This window comes from Styela clava, chromosome 4 (assembly GCF_964204865.1).
Source record: "Styela clava chromosome 4, kaStyClav1.hap1.2, whole genome shotgun sequence".
Classification (NCBI taxonomy): domain Eukaryota; kingdom Metazoa; phylum Chordata; class Ascidiacea; order Stolidobranchia; family Styelidae; genus Styela; species Styela clava.
The window spans coordinates 6295530-6321921 of NC_135253.1; the positions used below are offsets into that span (position 1 = coordinate 6295530).

Sequence of the window (26392 nt, forward strand, 5' to 3'; positions counted from 1 at the left end):
GCAGTTCGCTTCGTGTCATTTGGAGGTGAAATATTAACAGAATACTGTAATAGGTAGGCTACTGGACTTTTCCATATACATTCTAAAATCCAACTTTACAAAAATCCAACAGGATAGGAATTACAGAATATTGGGACCTCCTGAAGTATGTGCACCTAGATGGCGCACAACCTGAACTCAGGTTGTGTACCAGGTTAGGGTTCCGGTTGTGTGACTTCTTGGTGTGCATACTTCAGGAGTACCGAATATTACAATTTCAATTTTGTTAGGAAGTCAGTTTTTAATCTATCTTAACCAGTTTTGCTTTATTTATTCAGTGCTTATTCGAGTTTTTTTTTACTTCATTTAATACACCTTTATATGCCCACTACTGGCCACTATTAGTTACAACTGTACAAGAAGCACATTAAATTTTTTTTACCCAATTTAATTAATGATTACATGAACACTGTATATTATTCTAGTACCATATTACTGTTATTTAAAACAGGACAAATTTGCAACATTAACTTATTTTTTTCTTTTGTAAACACTATAGTAAACTAAAAATCTTGTAACATAGAAGTATGCTTCAGTTTTGTATTCAATCTACGTTGGATTACGGATAAATGGGAAGATACCATTTAAGCAAACGATTAAACATAGTAGTGGAGATAAAACTATGAGGATATAGTCATGAATATAAAAGTGCAAGATGGGAATCCAACATCCAGAACAAATTCAGAAGAGTCTTTATTGGAGACTGGAATATTTGTCAAAGAAAAATGGAAAATTGTAATTATACAGCTTGTTATGTTATATTAATAACTTATTTTAAATCAGAAGTTAGAATGCTTGAAATGTAATATTATTTATTGCATAAATTAAGATGGAGGTGTTGATGTTAAAATATTTTTCCCAGTTTTTTATTTTTAAATTCTACTTTTTTATATACATACATATTTAACATATTTAACTGCCTTTCACTCTAAACAAGGCTCAACATAAGCAGCCACTGCTAGGTAGGGAGCTTCAATATGGTTGCCAATTTTAAGTAAAATTGTTCGAGGCTTTATGTTTTTACCTTTCCGCGTTCTAGAAATCGCCAATTGTTATGTCATTATCGCAGTTTAGCATGCGTGTATATTCGTAACAATTCATGCGTTGCACTATCCCAGCTTGCAAATAATCTTTTGCTTTTAATTTTGGCCCTCGGCCACTCAACTTTGGGAACCACTGCTACAGACTCTGCAACTGTTACAAAATACGTTTCTCTTGTCCTCCAATATAAGATGGAAAACATACCATCTATTTTATACTGGATTTTTTCTAAACTTAGTGAATTAACAGCATTAATATTTTCTTTTCTGTTTAGACGCGGAAGATTGGTGGAGGGGGATTTGGTATGTTGGATATTTTAATATTAATTGTGAATTATTTACTTCTATATGTACTTCAACATCTATAGCAAATATTTATACAGCTTCCATAATTTCTATCACAGCTGCTAACTTGTATTCAGGCTTCATAAGAAAGACATAACCATATGGTGAATCATTATAGAGATATTTGACATTCTTATACAAGCATTTTTTATATTTGTATTCCTAGGAGAAATTTATGAGGCAGTCGACACATCTAATGGTGAAGCTGTCGCTGTCAAAGCGGAGTCTGCAAGACAGACCAAACAGGTAGAATTCAAAAATTTTATATATATTTTTAAAATAAATCTTTGCTAGCTTTTTCAGGTGTTGTGATCAGAATCTGTTATTGATGTTCCTTTTGAAATAGGAAAATTGCTAATAATTTTTTTAATTTTTTTGCTCAAAAGGTGTTGAAGATGGAAGTCGCTGTTCTGAAAAGTCTGCAAGGCAAAGCTCATATCTGTAGATTTATTGCATGTGGTCGCAATGATAGATTCAATTATGTTGTTATGTCTCTTGTGGTAAGAATTCCTGTATTATTAATATTGTTCATGATTATGTGGTTGGCTTACCGTTTTTTTTAATTTAATTTTAATTTTAAACTTATACAAAACCAAGAAAGTTGATATGCAAATGTTGAGGTGTCATTATAGGGGTGGAATTAGAACAGTGTACCAAAGGTTCAAAAGTTGTGTGTCACTAATTGAAAAACGCTGTTGAATAAATTTCATTGTTGATTGTTGCTACCTTCCCTTTGCGAGAATACGTTCGGAAGAGTATTTTGCATGTCCTATTTCAGAGATTTACTAATTGCCGACCATTACTCGCTCGTATACCAATCGATCCAAAACTAATTTTGATTGTGTCCCAATATACACTCCATGAAACGATAAAATCCGTGAAAATCAATGTTGAGTGAGAAGTATGGCTTGTGGATATCAGAATCCAATGCATTACTATCATTTATATGCTCAAAACAAGCTTACATGCAGCATTTTGTGTTAATGTATGTTAGGTTTGATTTTTATAATTTACTTTTTCATAGGGTCGTAACTTGGCAGAATTAAGAAGAAGCCAACCAAGGGGAATGTTCACAATAAGCACAACCATTAGACTAGGACGCCAAATTCTTGCTGCTATTGAAAATATTCACAGTGTTGGTTTTTTGCACAGGTAACGGGGCTTATCAAGTATTTTGCAATATTAAATAACTCTGTGGCAATTGTGCATTTGTAGGCAAATATTTGTTCTTACAGAGTTAAAATAATAAGTTATCGTCTCGCCATTTGTATTGTGACGAATTTATACTTTTCTTTGAAGCAAAATTCTTATGTGTTACCGGTATTGGAAGTTTAACTAAGAGTTTACTTGTAGCTGATCGCTTTGCCTTTGGAAAAGTAAACAATATGAAGGGGGTGATATTCTGAGGGAAACTATAAATTCCTTTTTTTTCTCACTGATTCCCACTAATCAAATATTGAATATTGGTCTAGTGTAGCCTGAGGAAATACAAACAGCCATATACCTATATTACAACAGTCTACTAAATATAAATTACTTGTTGAATTGGCTACTTTCACTACAATAAAAGTTAATTTTCTGTATTTAAGTACATATAATGGTGTTTATAGAATTACTTCAAAAGGGTTATAAAGTAGGAAGTGCTTTACTGGAAATTGGGATACTGGGCAGTGTGTTAACTATATGATTTGGTCTGAATAATAACTCTTCTCAACTTTTGTCACCTTATAATTTTAATCTGTCTATTATTTATAACATTTTGCACAAGCATGCTAAATTTGCAAGAACTGAGAAGGTCTAACTAAATTAATTTTTTCATTCCTGATTGCAGTGAAAATAAATTGTAATTTCTGTTTTTAAAGAGATGTGAAGCCTTCAAATTTTGCAATGGGAAGAACATCTGCAACAAACAGAGTTGTTTATATGCTCGATTTTGGTTTAGCAAGACAGTATACCAATGCTTCTGGGGATGTTAGACCGGTAAGTACCATATATCCTCATATATATAAGCTTACCCCCTTAAAATGGTAAATTTATAAAAATTCGCATATATGCCGACCATACAAATAGTAACACACCATACGCACCTATCACAGCAAATGGTATCGGAAGGGAATTTATGAGAATGATAACTAATATTGGTATGTTTTACTTTTATTAATAACGGTAAGAAGTGTTTCAAAATTCTGTCATTTTTAGGGCGATCAGAGTTATGCACGTATAAGGTGACCCCTTAGTTTGGCAACTTTTTTTTTGAGTTTTGAACTTGGCTTATATGCAGGTATATACAATAACTCTCATTGTTTTTAAATGACATTTCGACTTTTTTCTTGTTTGGTTGAGATGCAGATCTCAATTTTACATATGAATCCTTGTAATAGTTGTATATAACAGTTCTATCGTGATTTTACAGGCTCGTCCAGTTGCTGGATTTCGTGGCACAGTACGTTATGCCTCAGTGAATGCCCATCGTAACAGAGAAATGGGTCGTCATGACGATTTGTGGTCATTAATTTATATGCTGGTAGAGTTTGTCAATGGACAACTTCCATGGAGAAAAATTAAAGATAAAGAACAGGTGTGAGAGAAATTTCAAATTTGAAGAATCTGATCGTGACTGCGACAGCTTTCTTGTCAATGAATCTTTTTGGGCAATTAACAGTATCAACTGCTTTTGAGATGAAAAATTGAACCTGTGAAAATAAATTAGAACATTAGCATGGGATGACAAATTGATTCCTCTTATTATCATAAATATATTGAATAGTTTTTATCTTTGTTGTCATTGACACTTATCACAGCTGTTTTCTTGTTATGGTAAAGAGAGTTTAGGAACATTTTATATATTTTTGATCAGCCTTATTATTTGGAAGGGGAAATTATTTTTTGCATCGATAAGGAGTATTTTATGGTTGAACGTTTAATAATTAATTACAATATAATGTTAATTTTGGAACTCAGGTTGGGACAATGAAGGAAAAATACGACTACCGACTACTTCTGAAACACATGCCACATGAATTTTTGGAACTTCATGATCATTTATTATCTCTCAATTACTACAAGAAGCCAGACTATCAGGTAATTTCATTTATTTCTATTACAAACAGGATTCGAATATTTTGGGATTTGGTTAATTATTGAATCCATGGGTGTTTAAGTATTCATCAACAATATGATCAACAACCCTTGTTTCCAAATTAACGCTATTAGATTGTTTGTGGTATGTCAAGTACTGACGTCATAATGAGGATTATTTTATTTCTGTCCTGCTTTCATATTTTTGATATTCTGTTAGTATGGGGATAAATAAATGTTTTGTTTATAGATGTTATTTAAGCTGAAATAATAGACAAAAAATAGTAGTTTGGAATACTTATAGTAGTTGACTTTAAACTCAAACCCTGTATTAAATCCATTCAAATTCAACAATTATCACTGCCATAGATAGTAGGCTAATCTTTGACAAACCTTTTTTTTTTTCTATCTCATTCACATTGAAAAATGACTTCATGTGGGATTTAGCATAGTAATCACTCGGTATGGAATTTCATTTTTGATTTAAATTATATTATTCACACAAGGTTGATTAATGTCATTTTAATCAACACACAATTGATTTCTATTCAGACTCTCTTTACTATATAGCAACCCAGAGTGATATTGTTATTATATTGTATGCTTTTATCATTATATTAAGTTCAAAAATCTTCAGTTTTCCAATATCTTTCCACAAGCTAGCAAATGGTGGGCTGTGGACTCGATTAATATTGATTACAGGATACACAATATTATTAAGTTGCAATGTGGCAGTTTTCTTTTCTCTCTTGGGAGGAGAATGGAAAATCAATAAATTCTGACTTACTATGTTCCCTCGGCGTCTTCAGAGATTGTAGCTTATTTGTTTGTATTGAACAGTTGCAATTGACCATAATTTTAGTTTTCTTACGAGTTCAGGGACTGTCTGTGTTAGCCAAGTGAATTTACCTCCTACCCATGGTAATCAGTCCCTTTACACAACTTGATGTAAAGTAGGCGAACAAAATTAGTTCCCTCCATATTGGTACACATACTTCTGGAGCGCTTTAAAAAGTGTCATGGCATCTGATCTACAACCATCATTGTGATTTTGATCCTAATAAAAATACTTCGAATTGAAATTGATTCTAAATTAATATCCTTTTGACTTGTAATTTAATCCTTTGTCTGATACCTACATGAGGATAATGCTCTTAATCCATGTTCTATGAATTACAATTATTATTTTTTAATAAATCTGATAAATGCCTTAATAAAGTCATGCAAATCTTCATTGGCTCTATAATATTAAATCATCACTGTAGTTCAGCTAAAGATGATTCATTGTTTTAATATAAAAATATTCAATTTATTTTTAACACAGTGTGTGCCACTCTAACGTAATACTCAACTCAAATTTAATTAGATTCACCGATGATTTGTCTATGCTAATTATTTTGTGCGTAAAACGTAGTATGTAATCACTCATGCTTCATCTTTATTTTCAATCTACGTTTAACTACAGACCAAAGAACTTGTAATGGATCATTGCTAATTCAATGTTAATGATGTTCAGATATGATTGATTTGGCAATGAATCTTTGTATCTAATTATACTTTATGCAAAACTGAAAATTGCTTCTCATTGGCAACCTTAGTGCTTCTAAAGAATTCTAAAGATATTATAATATAATGGACTATGTTCATCTGAACTTTAATACACTTGTCCCTCCAATGAAAGTTTTGAGGTTCAGGTTTTTGGTCGTGAACTTCTCAACTATTTTTACAGTACCTACCAAACAAAATATTCTTTTCCCAAAGTTTTTTTCCTAGAACTTCAGTTATGTAAAATTCGTTACCCCATAATTGTTTTCCTAATTCCTTACCAAATTTAATTGTTTTCCAAATTCGTTACCCCATGATTGTTTTCCATATTCGCTACCCCATGATTGTTTTCCGAATTCGCTACCCCTTAATTGTTTTCCAAATTCGCTACCCCAATATTTTTTTCCAAATTCGTTACCCCATAATTGTTTTCCAAATTCGTCACCCCATAACTGTTTTCCTAATTCGTTCCCCCATAACTGTTTTCCTAATTCCTTACCCCCATTGTTTTCCTAATTCCTTACCCCATTTAATTCTTTTCCAAATTCGTTACCCCATAATTGTTTTCCAAATTCGTTACCCCATAATTGTTTTCCTAATTCCTTACCCCATTTAATTGTTTTCCAAATTCGTTACCCCATAATTGTTTTCCTAATTCCTTACCCCATTCAATTGTTTTCCAAATTCGTTACCCCATAATTGTTTTCCAAATTCGTTACCCCATAATTGTTTTCCAAATTTGTTACCCCATGATTGTTTTCCAAATTTGTTACCCCATGATTGTTTTCCAAATTCGTTACCCCATAATTGTTTTCCTAATTCCTTACCCCATTCAATTGTTTTCCAAATTCGTTACCCCATAATTGTTTTCCAAATTTGTTACCCCATGATTGTTTTCCAAATTTGTTACCTCATAATTTTTTTTCTAATTATATTGAGATGAACTGCTTCAATAAGTCTCATATCAATCAGCAAATCAGCTTTGCTCAGAAATCAATCTTTTTATTATTTTTTAGGTGAGCATGCGTGGCCTTGCTTTGGACAATTTCCTGAAACTGTTGCCCAATGAAACAAAATTTGTGTATTCTTTCTTCATATGATTATATGTGTGATGTAATAAATCATGGTTTTGATTCTTAATCCTATCAGTATTTCTCATGACAAAGTCTTACAAACACATCAAGATATAAATTTTATACAATTTTTTTGGAAACATATCCAAAATTCTTATATCCATGATTAGCGCTGACGCAAAGGAAAATACTTACAGCTTTACTTAGCTTCCTTTCAATATACGTTCCTTACGAATATAAATGTTTTTTTAGATGATACAGAATCTATTCAATGAAATAATGATGAGGAAAAATATCAGAGAATCTGATCCATTTGACTGGGAAAGAGGTTGCGGAGAAGGATCTGTCACAACAACAACAACTTCAACACCACCTAGAGGGGACAGACAAACTGCTGGACCTGCTGGGTAAATAATGTTATTTTTACTCATAGTGTACAATGAATACAAAATAGTTTTATTCAGTGTACATATAAATTGTTTTTCTCAATTGTTGTTGGGGTGACAATCATTAGATCATTCCATATGTTTAAGCATTGTTTTCTTTTTCGAGATTGTTTTGCAACAGTACAGTAACAGTAAGTATGTCAAGAGAAGCATGTTATTATACAATTTAGTGTAATACATAAAATGTGAATCATCAAATACGAACCTAGAAGTATAAATTGCATTTCAGATCTTCTAATGTAATGTACCATATGATAAATGATAATTATGATTCTTGTGAGTACCCTTTCTTACATGATAGTCTTAATAGTATAGTAGCCTTGCCAGTATACTATGTGAATCTCCACACCTTATGCATTATCTTTCAGGACTTGGTCTGCAGGTAATTCTAAATTATTCATGACTTGTAGCAGATGTTGGCGCCCATTTACGATATGCAGTATAAAGACGGATTGACCCTTTACTGCCCGTTAATATTAATGAATATTTTCTGCCAACCAGATGCATGGCCTATACATATATTGTGCCATGTAGGCATGGCCCATTTGCGCATATTTGTAATAATAATGAAAATGTGTATTTATCTGAGAACTTGTAGGTAAAATGTGATTTATTGCTATATTATAATTTTTACTAAAATATGTTTGGAAGTTGGATGTTTCTTCTTGAATGTTTCATGATTTTTCAATGTTAATTTCTACTATGACCCCTTGATTAAAAACAGTAATATTCGGTCATTAATCAAGCAATTAACAGCTGGTGAGAAATTTTAATCAAGCATATCAATACCAATTCCAACCACACCACCAAGGTGAGCCACCAACCTAACATGTAATATATTTTATTTCACTTGTGATCAGTGATTATACCACAATCAAAGAATGATTTTGTTGGAAGCAATTTCTTAATGTCTCTATGACAAATGAACACCGTAAGATGAGGTATTTAAGCCGAAAGGGTGAATGTTAAAATTTAGAATTTTTTTTTATTTGAAAGCATTACCAGAAAATGTGCACTCTTTGGGCTGGTATCTAATCATATTCTGAAGCAATATTCACTAAAGTATTTCAATGAAAATTCACAGAAGTTTAAAATCAAAAATCTATGTTTACCTTTTGTCCAAAAAAGTGCTTTTCCGAGTTTTGCCCTTGAGTTAAAGCCCTCTTGTCGTGACCAGTACTTTGCAAGGAGATATAAGGCTGGTATGTATAAGCATAAAAACACTTTTGTCATATATTCCCTTGAATACTGTAATAGTATCATAATGAAATACATGTTTACCAAAATAATTTTACAGAATGGAAGTTGTTTCTGGTGTAGTTGAAGCTGCTAATACAGATCATGAACTTGATGCTGCGGCAAATATGATGTATGAAGATGGACAACAAATAAATAATGCTCAATCACCACCACCTCTTATACCTGCTGTTCATACTAGATCACCTCCCAGAATACTACAGGTAGTGATTCAATCTTCAATTGTTTATTTTCATATAGGTTATTCATTTCATATACGGGTGGACCCAAAGAAAACAGAAACTTGGATCACATGAATTTGGTGTAGTGAGTTGTTTGATTTTGGTCATCGCTTATGTAGGCCCTATTAAAAATTACATTTATCTGAAATATTTGAAATTCAATTGTAACATAGTATAGAACAGGGCTGGGCAACCCCTGCCGAACTTGGCACGCGAGCCCATTTATTCGTCACGTGAGCGAGGCTTCAGAAACAAAATCATTTTTTTTTTTTCAGATAAAAAGTTTCAAGACTCTGAATTATCTGTTTAAACTCTGCGTCCGTTTAATCATTATTGTTTGTTAACAATCCGTTATTTATTTAAAGTCTTTTTTGTCCATTCATGACATATGGCATTAAAGAAATATATTATGACGTCACAACTGAGTGAGCTCTCGACAATTTTGGTCAGCACGCGAAAGACTTTTGTCATTAAAGTTAGTCGATTTCGGCACGCGAGCCGGAAAAGGTTGCCCACCCCTGGTATAGAATCGCAATTCTAGAATATGAAGTGGATTTGGATATGAGCTTTTCTATGTTGTTATTTTATCATCAGATTATTTGTTTATGCTCGTAATTTCTCCAAATTCAGGATTTACATCCTTGGGTTACAAGTGGAATTATTCATGCTGCTAATGCAAATGCAAGTCCTGGTTCAAGTCCAAGAAGAAAATTACCTATACCACAAGTTGTATCTCTACCTCAAAAAAATGTAAGGTTTTCATTATCTTTATAAAAATTTGACTGGCGCTAAATTGTTAATTAAAATGTCTGCGAGAGCAAGTTAATTCTGGTCAGGTTTTTATGATACTTTTCAATGCATGTCAAGTGTCAGCACTTTTTAAGATTCACGATTCACTTTTTAGTATTCATTCATATACTAAGTCATATACTACCAAAATTCACCACTTATTTAACATGGATTGGTTCTAATTTTAGTTGTGATTATATTATAATGAACGATATATTTTGGAGGGTATTAAGATGAGACGGCGAATGTTGAAATTCTGAAAAAAAAATTATTTGTAAAAAATTTTAATGAAATAGATGCTTTTAAAGCTGGTTTTCTACTCAAAGTTTAATGCTTAAAATTTAAAATTATATGTTTTCCTCGTTTTTCTTTTTTTTGAGTTTTTGTAAACCTTTCAAGTGAAGCCCTCATTTTGGTTGAGGCAATTTGCAAATGATATGGAGTATGCTAAATGGTGACTTAAACTGGACAACATTTAAATGCAACATGTTGTTTGTGTCTAAATAGTTCTCTGTCTCAGTTTGGTTGGCTTGGGTTATGGTTAACAATCAATAACAGTAGGATGTATGCTACATTTAGACGTCACTGAATGCTGATTATCAAGTTGATGAAAAAGAATTAGTTGAATTACATTCAAATGATAAACTGGATGAAAAAATTAAAGCTGAAGATAAAATAATAATAGAGGATGTTGATGAAAATGAGGTAACATTTACATTTTATCAAGTTATTATTGATTGTGATAATCACCAAGTCATTATATGGTCTTGATAATTGGACTTCACCTTTTATAAGTAGAAGTTAATTATTAAAAAAAAAAAGATAATTATTTAAAAAAAAAAAATTTTCACATACACTCATACACCCTCTCGCTTTGAATGAGACCGTGTATGCGCAGCCAGTGATATCCGACGATATGTAAGACGCAACAATTTTTTCGAAATGATTGAAATCTTTGCAGTTTGGCATTGCCTCCCGGTGGTGAGGTGGTGGTCATGGGATTTGAACCCAAAATGTGCAACCTGTGATGCCAACACGCAGTTTCATGTTTATTGCTAGGCCATCACACTAGACTAGAATAATCCTATTTATATTTGCCTCGATATGTAGATGAGAAATTTGTAACTCAGGTTGATAAATGCTTGTGTTTTAGTGCAGGTCAGGACTTATTTTTTATAACATTGCTTTTTTTAAGGTTGAAAATGATTTGCCAGTGAAACCTGGAATGGCTTCAACTGGTTTTGTTGAAGTAAACAAGGAAAAAGTTGAAAGTTTAGACGAGGTCAGTTTTCACATAAGATTATTTTTGAATTGGAAAGTAAATTATTTTTCATTTCACTATGTTTTATTTTATTTCAGGTTGCAAATACGAATATTGAAAAGACTGGAAAAGAGCACAATTTGGCTAATGAAGATTTCAAATCGGCCTCAGATGAAATTGAAAAAGATAACACCAAAAAGGTTGACTGATATAGATATAATTATTAATTGAAAGAACTAGAATCCTTTTGGTTCGGCATTGCCTGCCAAACTTAATACAGCCTGGGTGAGTCGGTGGGCATGAGATTTGAACCCGAGTTCTGGGCCTGCGATGCCAACGTAGTTGAGTCCAATGCTTTAACCACTGGGCCATCATGCCCACAAAATATGGATATGGCAGCAATGTTAGCAAAATATCCTACTTGTCAAATTTTAAAAGAATGGTACCAAATGTCAAGGAAGGTGTGCTTGTGTACTATAAAAGCCAGCAGAAATTTTGAGTAAAAATATAAAGATTTTGTAGGACTGAGAAAATATGGAAAGATATTAAATCAGTTAGTGCATCAAGTACCAAAGTATCGGTAAGTACTATCCAAAGCAGAACTGTATTTAATGCATTGGATCACTATTTTAGACCATTTTATTTTATTGGCAAAACATTCTGGATAAATATCAATTCATACAATTTTTCATATGTTGCAATAAGATGTTTGATCCCATTTTTGCTTTACGCACTGCATTGTAAATTCTAAAGTTTTCTGTGCATGGTATTTCTATATGGCCATTGTTGAAATTATTGTGCTCAGTGCTGTTGAAGTATATTTATATTGATTATTGTATTTTTGTCCTAGGATCAAATTACTGGGGAACCTAAAATTGAAAAGAAAGTTGCAGAAGGAAGTCCAAGTCATGGTGAACATGAAGATGCTAAGGAAGAAATGCAGGTTTGATTAAATTTTCTTTAGTCCACTTATGTTATGTAAATGGAATATGATTAGTTAATAAGCAGCGCACAGTAACCGAATTGTACAGTTCGATGGTTTAACAGTTAAAGTGTTAGACCAGTGGTTCTCAAACTCAAAGTCTCGGGCCCTACCTCAAAAATACCTAGCTGACAATAAGCTACAAATAACAGATAGTAACGCGAAAGTATGTTTTATTAAAAAAACATTTTAAAAATACATGGATGGAACTTAAATAATGAAATAAATGAAAAGCTTTGAAATGTAAATACCGGTATCCAAAATGAGGTGGACGAGATCGAATCTAACAAATGTTTTAATTTTTAGTTAGCTTTACTACCCCTCAAAAAAATTGTCAACGCCCCTCTTGTGAGACGCGCCCGCTTGAGGGTAGGACCACTATGTTAGACTTAACAGCGTTATCATCACAAATTACACATCTTGGATTCAAATCTCATAACGCTGGAGTTATTGCAGACCCACAGTCTGATCTTGTGTTGAAATTGCAAGATAATTTGCACGATTTGGAATGTAAAACTGAATATTACTATCCAGACTATATAGAATTTTTGCATTAGCTCTGACATGGGCAAACTACGGGCCAAATCTGGCTCGTCAATCTGAACCGCCTGATGCTGCCACAACAAAACTTAACCACACTTCATGTTTAGCTAAAAAATAGTTCCAACCAAGGAATTTGTTGAAATTGCGATTAAATTGGCACAAGGTTTATTGCTTTTCACTTTTGCTTTTTGTAACACTGTAAATATTATTCATCAAATGTAACTTTTTACATCACACTTACATGGCCCACCAGTTTTGGTGGGCAAAATTTTAGCCCCTGGTCCGAAAAACTTGTCCACCCCTGCTCTATTTTCTGGTGCTGTAGTCAGATTTATAGTGACATTTATTATATAGTACTTGAGAAGACCTTTCTGACAATAGATATTACGTGTGTCATTTACATGCCTTGAATGGTCGAAAAAATTCTTATCAAGTTGATCGGTTTTAGAAGAGTAAAACAATTATATTTATTTCAGGAAATGCCTCCAGATATTTCATCCGTACCAGCCATCGAAAGACAAATTGCTGATAGTTTTCCTCTTGTGATGCCAACTCCTATACTTGCCTCTGATCTTCAATCCAAAGACATCAATCATAGTAGGAATACGAAAGACATTGAAGAGAATAAAATTTCACCAGAAACTCCTCAAAAATTATTCATTGAAGCTTCAAATGATAAAGAAGTTGAAAAACTAACTAAACCTCCCAATGAAAAATTAGACCAGAAAAATGAAAATTCTGATTTGCATGAAAATCATCTTAATGATAAGCAAATAAACCCTGGAACAAGCTTTAAAAAGGTTGATAATGATATGTCGCATAAGCCTTCTATTAAAACTGTTGCTATTGACAATGATGAAAAACATGGGAATATTTCAGCAGAGTTGGATTTACTTTTGTCTGGACTGGTAAAATCGGGAACAAGCCAGTCGAAACCGGTTCCTACTGTTTTGAACAAGGAAGGTAAAAAAGAAACTGTGAATAAACCAAGCTCCGTCCAATCTACCGAATCACATGATAAGAAGCACTCACCGTCCACAATAAGTGAAAAAAGTAGATTGCCTCAACCGAGTAAATCCTATAAATCGACAAGTCTTAGTAGAGACTCAAAAGTGCAAGAAAAAGATGCTCAAATGCATCGACATCCACAAACATTCAAATCTGGCCTTACATTTATTAAAAAATCACCACCAAGTACTGAGAATAAAGAAAAAGATATGCAAAATAAAGAAATTTCATTGACAATTTTGCAATCTCACGAAAAGCAAGAAATGTCATCTCTGCTTCCAAAGAGGAAATCTGGTTTGTCAAAAAGTGCCGAATCCGTTTTTGGTCCCAAAGACAGGTTTTCGAGATCTTCGAATAAACTAAAAATGGGACTTAAAAAACCTTCCGTCGGTACGCAAAGTTCAAGTTCATCAGCAAGTAGCCCACCAGTACATCAATCTGATGCTGGCGGTCACTCTGGTTACAGTGCTGGAGGCAGTAAAGGTATTGTTTGCTTTTTTTCAAATTAATTTTTGCTCTGTTCTATTTTGAATTCTCTAATTTACATCTAGTGATAACAAACTAGCAGCATTTTCTTATTTGGAATATTTGAATGAAAAGAACAAAATATCTAATATTAAATTTTGTGATAACTTGATCAAAGCAAGTTCAAGATTTCACTTCAAGCGACTACTGTGCCCGTAGAGCTGCATTTGGGTTGACTAGTGCCACATAGATTGCAGTAGATATCGTTTGGCATATAACCCATGTCTCACTTTTTTCTTTATAAATTCATTCCTGAATTAGGTTATTTTCTAAACTATACTGATCACAACATTTTTGAATGTTCAGTTTGTTATCTTATACACATTTGCTAAAATGAGAAAATATAGTTTTATCAAATGGTTTTCAGATGTGATAAGATTCAAAATCACTGTATCAAACTCTGTAACAACAGGCTCACCCATTTCTGAAAATTTATGTATGTCACTGCCTTAACATGACACGTTTTACTTAAATAAATAATTTTGTATTGCCAAACATCACAGAACTCATCTGCTGCGGTGCACTGTACCCATTTGCTGCGGTTGTATTACAAGAACAGGCCGTGCAGATATGTGCGAGCCCCAACTCTGAGTTTGAGTTATATCTCACTGTTTATTTTTGTATTCAAATCAGGAGAACGTCATTCTTCAGCATCGTCACCTGATCTGTTCTCACCAAGTTACAAATCACTGAGTGATGCCAATAAAAGAATTATTTCAAGTAAGAGGTTATGCTAATTGCTAAGTTTTTTTTCACTTTGTATATAATGTTTGTATATAATATAAACTACCGGTACTGCATTTTGCCATGACGTAATGCTTTTTGCACTAAATATTTTTATGCTCCAGAATGCCAGAAATGTCAAATATTTAGCTAACATCTGACATTCATGATAATGTTATTTTTTAAAATTCAGCTACTGGTGAACGCACACCGTTCATGAAAGCAATGTCTTTGGCTCGTAACAAACCAGTCGCACCATCTGATGTGTCAGAATCGAGTTTGAGCAATATTGATTTGAATAAAGATGGTCATGATCAGGTAAGTTACTCTGCCCTCCTTTGTAACAAACATGCCCATATTCATATGCATGAAATAAATGAGGGGTTTATTTGCTGTAAAAAGACACCGGTCGAGTTATCAGGTAGCGAATCAAAGTTTTACTTAACCTAAATAGCAAAGGCTGGTCTGTGGATAACCAAAAGGTATGACCTAAACTAATTTATCTACAATACCTTATTTAGTGTTATTGCGTATGGAAATTCAAATATTTTAAATTGGTCATGTTTAACGAGTAACACATAGAAAAACAGATAAGGCAATGTATATCCAGTGAGATTGATGTGGAAATGCAGTGTAGATTCTCATTTTTATTATAGTTTTTGTGGATTAAATGAAATCCTTTTTGGTCATACTGCTAGACTTTTAACTTATAAATAATAATCAAAAAATATATATTCTAAATTATTCTTAAAATCATGCATTTAAAGTAATGAATGTACTGTAATTAATTTTGGATTGATTCGAATATTCAATATATATTGGATAGTCCTGGTTAATGGGGAACTGTAACTATATAGTTCATTAGTCTGTGAGTTGTCAGGTGTATGCATTTTTAGGCAATATGGAAATTGTCTAACTACTTCATCCTTTTAATAATATGTTTTTGAATACTTATATTCTATGTACATTATTAACATTGTGAAATTACTATAAATTTCGAAATCGAATAACTTATTTCAATCAATTTGATTTTAATCTTCTCTGGCAATATGAGATTATACTAGTCTAATCCAAGCCTAGTTTACTTAGTTTATCATAATACAAGCATTACTAATCCTCTACCTGTGGTGTGTTGTAATTAAGTAGGAAATGATTACCTGTATTGTGGTGAGAGCTTTTTCAGATTCATTTAGTGTTGAGCTTGGGTGAGTGCAGCGAAGTTTCAGGTTGTTGTTGAAAATTAGGTTGCTCACTTGGATTTTGGTGATCTGCAACAGAGATAGAATTTAGGTCGCTCCAGAAGTGTGTGTACCAATATGGAGGTAACTAGTTTTGTTCACCTATTTTACATCAAGTTGTGTAAAGGGACTGAAACCTATGGGCAAGGCAAGGCAAACCAAGGGCAAGGCAAATCCACCTAGCTAACACAGACAGTCCCTGAACTCGTAATAGAACTAAATCTGAAATATCGGAATAAATTATGGCCTAACCCAAAAATGAAGATGTACATTTGGATTTTGATGTCTGCGTCAGAAATAGAATTTAGTTTGACAAATGTGATGTTTGAGCTATTCAAAATTGTGTATTTGAAAATATGGAATATTGGATACCAAAAGTTAATACCAAAATACAGAAAATGGCATACCAGTTTCAATTTAATAATATTTTGTTAACGTAATATATTCAATGGGTAAAGTAGCATGCTTATTCAGTTCAATTCAGGGAGTCAGAAATAGGTGTCAGCTCTGTAAATTGGTTTGTGGTTGGTTTGGTGAGGTATTACTAGTGATTTTGCAATAGTTTAAAAATTGTCAGATAATTTTTATTTATTGTACAGTTATTTGGTCGGGGAAAGTTTAAGTTAGAAGCAGGTATTGAATATTAGAATTGCTTCAGATATTACCTTGTCAATCCAAATATTTGTTACTATTCATTTTAGGATAAATTGCTTATTATTACAAACTTGTTCATGTTGGAACCAGACCCATATTAAAATAGATTGGATTCTTGATATTCAAAAGTTTAATCATATTCACAGAACCCTTGAAATATTTTTCCATTATTTTGTTCATTATGATTATTGTAAACATGTGTTAGCCATAGCCTACATATGTTATCAGATGTATTGGTTTATTTCTTATAATGCGAAGCCTTAATTTTAGTGTGTTTCATAATCATTCATACTTATTATAATTAACAGTCTACGATTCCAAGAAGAAAACCAGCCAGTAATTTGAAACCAAGATTAAATTTGAACAAGGATAAGAAAAACAGAGGAGAATCATCTCGAAGTCATTCCGATTTAATTCCTGCATCTTTGGAAGAAGAAATTGCTTCGGAAAAAGAAGAAAGCATGCTGACATCAACTTCTGATAGACAAATGTTGAGGCAAGTTTATTTAATTATTCCTCATGGGGAATCTGCATTGATTCTTCAAGTAAAAAAATGTTCGTAGTGTTAATTTACAATTATGCAAAATTTTTTGTCATCTTAATTTTATCATTTTTTTATTAAGATTTTACCCGTTATTTTTCTCTAGCTCTACATTGCAATTAAAATGCATGCTACAAATTTTTCGTACAAGATATTTGCCTGAAGAATCATTTAGTATTGTTGCTGCATACCTAGTGTTAATTAATGTATTCCTTACAGCTTCATATCAGAATTTGGATTATCGTGGGATAATTTGTTTTAACAATATTCAGAGACCGGAAAAATTTACAAGCTGAGTTTTATAAACTAAATTACTAACATAATTTTCAACTTTTTATGATTCAAATCATAGCCCTCTAGGGCTCAATCCACCATATTTCCACTGTTTAACCATTTCTTCTTTTATTTTATCAGGAGAGGAATAAGGAAAGGTTCTCGTCATGAATATGATGCGATTCATAATTTGGAAGAAGATTATTTTGCAGCAGCTGCATCTAGAGTTGGTATCAAGTAAGGGACATATTTTTACTACTGATTAGCATCAAAGCATATTGTACCTTTTTGCCGTCTTAAATGGATTCTTTAGGCTTAGCAGGGGTGGGCAAGGTTTTTGAGTAGGGACCAGGAATTTTGCCCATCTAGACTGGAGGGCCATGTAAAAGTGGAAAACAATGGGCCCCGTGCCGAAATTAATTTGCAAAATCAACAAATTCTTGAGTTATTTTTAGCTTTTGGTTGTGGCAGCATCAGGCGAGCCAACTTAAATTACCCAACGGGCCAGATTTGGCCAGCGGACCATAGTTTGCCCATGTCAGGCTTAGACCCATTTAACACTAATGCAGTTATCTGTTTCAGTATGTTTTATCGATGTTATGTTTACCTTAAAAATGTAAACAATTGTTTAATCCTCATATTGGATGAGTAAAACCACACACCTTTTTGAAGCAGGATGTTTTATTTCAAAACGCAATTTTTTATATTTGTAAATTGTAATATTGTGAGGAACACATTTTTGATTGTCATATCCTGAATATTTTGTTCAGTTTGAGTCATTTATCAAAGTACAATGAGGACAGAGAATCAAATTTTGAAAATGATTTAAAATATCCAGCTGCTCTCAAGAATTTTGTTGAAAAAAAGGTATTATCAGTTATATCATATCATCATTTAACTTTCCAAATGTATTTATGATAACTAGTACATAATTATTATATATTATTATGTAAAATAAATATAGCATTTTACACTAGAATGTCCTACTGATATTTCAAACCAAAATTTGGCAAATATCATAATTTTGATACATAGTTCAATATAAACACTTTAATATAGAAGTGATGTGTTCGAATATATCGAATGATATTAAAGTGGTACTCCCGAAGTATGTGTACCAAGTTAAGGTTAGGCCATAATTTTATCCGATTTCCCTATTTTAGTTCTATTACGAGTTCGGAGACTGTCTGTGTTAGCCAAGTGAATCGTTGCCCAAGGGCTTCCGTCCCTTTACACAACTTGATGTAAAGTAGGCGAACAAAATTAGTTAACTTCAGGAGTGCCATTTAAATAGTACCTCATCATTATTACTTTACTACCTTGTTGGTACACCAGCTACATACCTAATTAATTTGGTGTAATTTTTGAAGGCATGCTAATATATCTTTCTGTATTGGGTTTAGTATCTGAGTAAATTTTCATTGATTCAGTTATTTCATTTCAAAGTGTACCCCTACTGTTCAAGCTCTACATATTTTCATTTTCCATTTGTATTCAGAATGTGGAAGATGATCAGAAAACAATTCCAAATTTCATGGTTGATATGGATAGATCAAGGAAACCTGCAACTGGGTGAGTATTTCACATGAATGCGATAAGTTCAGTCAATAGAATGATCGCATGTAAACAACGGTAAAAGTTTATGATTATTATTTTACCAAAATTTCTAAACACATAAAAGTAAATGTCTCGTTAGTGAAAATTGAAGTAAGCATGAATTTCTCCACAATATTTCTGAAGTGTCAGTACAATAGAATGTTTTATTCTGAGAGGAGTTTTAACACTGAAATAACATCGACAAGTAGTAGATATGATATCAACACCATAGAACAGGGGTGGGCAAGGTTATTGGACCAAGGGCCAAAAATTTCATCCACCTAGACAGGCGGGCCATGTAAGTGTGACATAAAAAGTTACATTTCGTGAACCATATTTACAGTGTTACAAAAACAAAAGTAGAAAACAATAAGTCATAAACCAAAACTAAATTTAATCGCAATCCCAACAAATTCCTTGAACTATTATTTAGCTAAAACATCAAAATTTGGTTTCAGTTTGGTTGTGGTAGCATCAAGTGGGCCAGATTGAATTACCCAATGAGCCGGATTTGGTCCAAGGGCTGTAGTTTGCCCATGGTAGTCATAGAAACTGGTTGTTGCTGAATTCACTTATATTGACTATGCTATGATACTATTATTGACAGCTAATTATTGTTGCAAATTTAGTTTTGTGTGATCAATTCTAATTGTTAGCTAACGAACTTTTCAAAATTGAGATTGCTTAACAAGACTTATCTTTTTTCTCCAGAAAAATCACGAAACCACTTCCAATACCAAGTATGGATAGATCAGTATCACCTCTTTCATCCAATTTAAAGAAATCAAAAGGTGAGTTTTGTCTTTCAGTGTCGCTGGAAAGATCAATAAACTTTAATGTTTCAATGTGGGATTCAAAGTTGATATTTTCCCATAACATATTAATCATCCAATATTTTGGATGCAGTAATATTTTTGAAGTTGTTTTCACTATATATAGATAACATTCTACAAAGTGCAGGGTGTCAAGTTGTTTTTGTTCCAACCCTCATATTTGTGATGTAATCAGCACCGAATAATATAAGACATCTTGGCTTTAGGAGGTGTCACAAACACTTAAACCGTTTTCATTGTAGACTGAAGTTGTTCATGAGAAAGCTGCTAAAAGCTTCTAATTTTTTATGGTATTTGAACTTTGAAAAGAGCTGTCGACCCCACAAGTTAGTGTATCGAATGCAAAAGTTTGTTGTTGAGTGAAGTATAATTTAAGTTGCCTAATGGCAATGCCTAATGTATATCGAGGTTGAAACTAGCGTAGTAGGAGACAAACAATATTTTGTATAAAATTTATTCACTCAGGCTTTGTTATATTTTCAGGTACAAAATTGGAGAAATTGAGTTCAATATCATCATCAATATCACCTGCTCCAAGTCCCAGATCGATTACTTCCCCACTATGTAATCAGAATAATAATAAACAACTGGAGAAGAATATACCCAAGTCCAAGCTTCTAGAATCAAAAGGTAAGTAATAAGGAAGTCGAGAATAAATTTTTTTTGTGCATGGAAAAGGAATGAACTCTGCCTTATTCACACCTTTTGCTCCGAATAAGGCTCTTTTTGAGCAGCCACAAATATCCAGCGATATGTGAATCGTGTCCATTCAATTTCACATGTATGATTGGTACCATCTTGCTTTAAAAGGAGATTTGATATTTTAATATCCAAGTGAAAGTGATTCATTCTGAATATGATCTGGTTATAACCTGTTTTTAGTGAGCCTGAGATAACAAAAAAATTTAGCGCATTAAAAAGTCTTTATGAAGAATGGTTTCAAGGAATATAATAATTCTAACACTGTTATTGAAGATGGTACCATATCTAACAAAATCATGAATACAGGGTGTTCATAAAGTTCTATGGTAAATTTGGTAGAGGAAATTAATAATAAATAACGGAAGATAGAGCAACTTCATTATTGCTCGATTATTATTTTTATGGTTAAATCATACAAAGCACTCTTATTTTTTATTTCATCATAAGGAGTAAAAGAGAAAACATCATCGCCACAAAAACCAAAGTTAGAAAGGAGTGAAAGGGTTGATTTTGCAAAAGAAGATGTGATTGGTCCTAGTCCAGCTCGTGTTCCAAGACCACCTGTGGGGAAGAAGCCACAAACTCAAAATTTAATCGTTCAAGCCAGGTGAGAATATAGAATTGTACAGAACAGGGGTGTAGCCAAGGTTTGGTTAGGGTTCAGACCCCTTCCCCCCCTAAAAAGGCATTTTTATGTATTATACATAGCACTTTTTTGTAGCGTGATACGTTTGAATGTATTCTCACATGTGATAAGTACTGAAAGATCATGGATTTGTTCTGATATAAATTTGCATTCAGGAATCTGTTGTTTACTCCAAGGGTTAAAACATTTTATTATAAATCTTGTTATTGACAAACCTGCTTTGGTTGTGTTTATGCAAGCTGCCTATCACAGTCTCTGCTTTTTCTCTGGTGAATGCGTCTGTTAATGCTGTAACAACAGTAAAATTGACTCTTCTGTATTAAATAAAAGTAGTATGATCTATGTCCAAGAAATATCAAGTGGATTCTGTTTGTGATTATGTTATAATTTATCACTTTGATGCTATCTCGTTCAAGCATCTTTGGGGCAACGGCCACGTACTTATCTGAAATAGGGCATAGACAAGGAGAAAAGACCTGTAGTTCAATACACAATAATTTAGTACCTTCTGTTCTGTTTTAGGAATTTTAGTTCTTATTTGAAAATGGGGATTAAGTGTTGAATTGCTTCAATTGTATATGCTTATGATTTCATTATTTTCAACTGAACTCGTGTTATATTTCATCGTATTTTTTTCCACCAGGAGACGGAGATATCGTCCAGTACCATCACCACATCGTGATTCATCAACATCATCTACAGTATCAAGTATACCAAAGAGATCTCTTCCATTATCCCTCGTTCCAAATGGTGGAATCAAAACTCAAACAAAACCGAGTTCGAGAAACACAGATGACAAAGAACAAAAATCAAAATTGAAGGCAGACAATGATAAACATAATACCACCAACATATGGAGACGTGAACCTCTATCTGGTCAAAGTAGCACTTCGTCACTTACAGGTATAACTCGAACTGCGCAGATGCAGAAAGAAAGTCGAAAAATAGCTTTCGGTACGACAGTTACTCCATCTAAAGACTCTTCTGCTCTGAAGAAAAAGACTTCAAATATTTCACAGAACGGCAAACCTAAAACTTCGTTAACGAATGGAAATGTGTGGGACCATGATAAGAGTAAAATGACTAAAAGTAAAATAACTAACGGGGCTAAAACAACTTTATCATTTCAGAGTAAACAGCAATCTAAATTACCCAAAAGATAGCATTTGCCCCAAATCTTGCTTGTTTTCAACAAGAACAAAGTCAATGGTAAATCATATATTGTTGTTGGTACAAAAATTCTATGCTATATTTTGTCATATAGGGTAGAACAGACGTGGTTATCGTTCCCTTTTAGTTGTTTTCCCATGTCTTAGATACTGAAACTTGTTCCAAATTTTATCGGATTTTATTCTCAAATACATTGTCTTAATATCTTACTACTTTTTCGCTTACATTTTTCATGCTTTAGTAGTAAATATATATTATAAATCAAATAAATATATTGCTGTTCAGTGTTAAATTATCTTGTTGATTGTCCTTAGTGATGCACAGTAGCAGTGTTACATACATAGAATCAATCTAAATTACATGTAATTAATATAGGAATGGGGGAATATTGCGACTAAAATATTATAGAATTGTAATATTTGATAGTTTTATATTCAAAAGACTTGTGGCAAAATCTTTATTTCAAATTATCTTCCAGTTCAGTATTACCCAAACAATTGTGTACTTTTCTGATTGTATCTGGATTCCGCTTTACAGTGATAATGCAAGATTGTTAATTGGTCCCAATGCTGTGTTTTGATGTACCAATAATACGTGGAATCCTAATTCATCACAGGAGTTTACTTATTTTTGAATCAACTTTGCTGCTGTGTTACTTATATTGCATATAGTTTTTTGCTCCGATAATATGTCATCTTACATGTTTTGAGAAAATTGGCGGATCGACAAAAAATAAATACTTTTGCTTTCGAGAAATATGTAAAAATGAATAAACTGTAGTTTTAGAGTAAATTTGAATTATCTCTTTGACACTGTGCTGTAGTTAATTTATTGTTTGTATCTTTCTTTATTACTTGTACATTTAGTACTGTTACATCGCATGGTTGTTTTTGCCTTCTTTTAACATGTTAACTTTGTAATATTGTAAATCTTACAGTCAGATTGTTTTTATTTTGTAAGGCAGATATGACCGGTATAATACGTCGATCTTTTGGTCACTGTGGTATATTTAAAGAAAATTTGATGTTTTAATGTACTTATTATTGTTACACTACTATCAATGTCTGTGATGTGATGTTTCGCTTCATTATTTTCCTTGTCTTTTGGTCGTTTCAACTTCTTTCTGCTTAAACTACACATTGGACCAAAATAGTATCACTGTTTTTAAAATTTTGATTTCTAGTCTACTGATGGATGGTCAGTAATGGGTGAATCTGGGTAAAATTTCATTGAATATTTTAGAATCAATTTTGAGTAACCATTGCACTCACTGTATAGAGTCAAGTAGAGCTTACATTTAAATATTTTCTTTCATATGCATTTTTCTTCTTAACTTCCAAGATACACAATAAATTCATTTGTGCCATTTATGATTGGGACAGTTTGGAAACCAATCTAGCTTACCATAAAAAATTTTTTTCAATGCAATACTTTAATAATAAGAATTCAAATTTGATAACTTTGGGAAAATCTGTGGGTAGTGAAATTAAAAGTAAGATATTTCTGAGGAGGCAAAAATTTGTAGACATATATATATACTTCTCGCCTCAACTTCAGAAATTCTTGGATTCTTTTTGTTTTTAATACCACTGCTCAAGTAATAATTTTGTAAATATAATTCTCAAGCCTAATTCTCAAACTTTTAGTTACATTTGCATTTAACGATAAAAAGATATCTTGGGAATATGCGAATTCGAACCTGTGAAGTAGATTCAGATTGTTGCTTTTTTTATCCAAAGATTTGATATTTGTATTCTTGCTATGTAAAATATATTCAAAAGTATCATATATATATATTATCTATGCTGGTGAACTTTATTGTATACTTATGTGCATTATTGTATTTTATACTATTGTCCTTTGCACATTCCGTTTTGTATTTATCAGTACCAGGTTGAATAATATTCTAATGAAAACAATATTTCTGCAATTCAAAAATAGACATATTAAAACTAACCCAAAACCAAAATCTTTGATTTCTAATGACATTGAAATATTCTTTTATATATTGTTTAAAGTATTCATTCAAGTGAGCGGAAACTTCAAAGATACTTTTAGTTTCTACTATAGTTATCAATGTTTCCTCCAGAGTTTCACCTCGTGCCATAGCTTGCTTACTATTTACCTAAACATCATTTGACTGACTTCAATTCCCCAAAATTTATCTCATGTTATTAATTAAAATGGCAATAGAAAGTTGACACACGTAAGCGTAATAAGAATGGATTCCCAATAAATAAATAAATGTGATAAAAAAAAATGTTAGTGACTTTTTTTAGGTTCAAAAATAAAATAACCTTTGGTGTTCAATATTTAAATAGGTTATTGATGAACCTCCATCCATCCACCTGTTTGTCTGCCTTTGGACAAGCAATATTGTTGACAGTTGAACTATTTACCTAGTGTTTATATGGAGTGTAGTACAATTTTTGACACAAGATGCTTTCCGACCTTGTGGTGCTATATTAGAAATGCTCCTGTCCCATCTGACATCGTAACAATTTTCTTATTTCTATGCTTACATGACATTTGTTACTTTCTGAAAATCTTTTTTTTATCAATATTCTTTAATGTTGTACATGTTTGTCAAATATAATGAATCGCATCATAGATAAATGTCTTTTTAAAATTTCTGAAGGCTGAACAGCAGGAATGTGTGGATCACAATCATAGTAATATGCTTATATAGGTGCGAAGATCAAGAATTCATTCAATCTGATTAATGGAGGACTATGTGAACGAAATGGCTATTCTATACCAATTTCATGAACTGACATGCGGAACCATATTGTTTTCCAGTCGCTTCCATATATACATACCCGTATAAATCTATTTGCGCAACTTCCGAGCATTGGGGAGCCATTCAGTAGATAGTTTTTCAATAAATAAAAGCGATGTGTGTGGTCTATTACAGGGTGCGCAACCTTCGAATAAATGGGGGGCCCAGATACACTAATAACTGGATAAAACCGCAACTTTATTCAACATAGGCTTTCTAGTAGTTGCTCGCACTAAACTTTTGGTTATTGATCTTATCACTTATCGATTTTAATCGGTAAGTATGTTGATGGGTATTTGTCTGTCTGTGTGTTAGATGCACGCGATATCTCACGAAAGCGATTGAATCTGCTCCAGATTTCGCATGTGCATTCATCATATCTCGGACCAGAAGCCTATTGATTTTGGGCGAATTATGTCGTATAATTAGCGAGTTATCAATTAATTAGTGATGGGACAAAAGGTGTCACTATGGATTAAGAGCGCTGTTTTGGGATCCCCTAACTTTTGATCGATAAGTCTTCGGTCTCTAACCGATATTCTCGTATGATATACGTTATTCGCTTCGCACAACCTAGCTGTAAGGGCATTGTAACGTCGTAGGCATAGATAATAAATTGGAATCAGGCATAGGCTTTGCAACACAAAGGGATTGGAATTACCCGCACGTACCAGATTGAACTAAATTAAAAGCTGGTTTCGCGGGCCGCACACCATTCAAAATTAGCACTTCTCCTCGGGCCGCATGTTGCACACCCCTGGTCTATTATATTATCTGTTTTTGTCGAGTTCGATTTTGCACGTAAACTCGACATATCCATCCAAAGTACTACTATTTCAGTTATTCTAGTTTTGTGGCAGGTTTAGTGGAGGTATGATGCTTCATTTTTATGTCGCTGTAACACCGTCCATCCTTCTCAGATGCGTGGCCAACAGCTTGAAGAGCCCTAGCTTCAATTTTTTAGTCACTATACGTCGCAGAAGGACATGGAATTGAAATTGGCTAAGACAGGGGTGTGCAACATTTAATACAGGAAGGCCAAATACAAATAACTCGGTGAAACCGTGAGCCGCACCTTCATATAA

At 32.9% G+C, this 26392-nt stretch overlaps 1 protein-coding gene across 1 annotated transcript; it reads left to right on the plus strand.

The window, feature by feature from the left end:
• Positions 1-524: 524 nt before the first annotated feature.
• Positions 525-25144, plus strand: LOC120325621 (uncharacterized). Its single transcript, XM_039391690.2, has 26 exons — positions 525-774; positions 1355-1382; positions 1591-1670; positions 1811-1924; positions 2449-2576; positions 3287-3404; positions 3838-4002; positions 4386-4505; positions 7373-7527; positions 8864-9026; positions 9675-9794; positions 10413-10538; positions 11029-11115; positions 11193-11294; positions 11945-12037; positions 13096-14110; positions 14786-14872; positions 15069-15193; positions 17076-17263; positions 17723-17818; positions 18352-18448; positions 19080-19153; positions 19889-19968; positions 20494-20640; positions 21160-21319; positions 22002-25144. Exons 1-26 carry the CDS (start codon positions 676-678, stop codon positions 22519-22521), a joined length of 4287 nt encoding a protein of 1428 aa, XP_039247624.2. The 5' UTR covers positions 525-675; the 3' UTR covers positions 22522-25144.
• The last annotated feature ends 1248 nt before the right edge of the window (positions 25145-26392 follow it).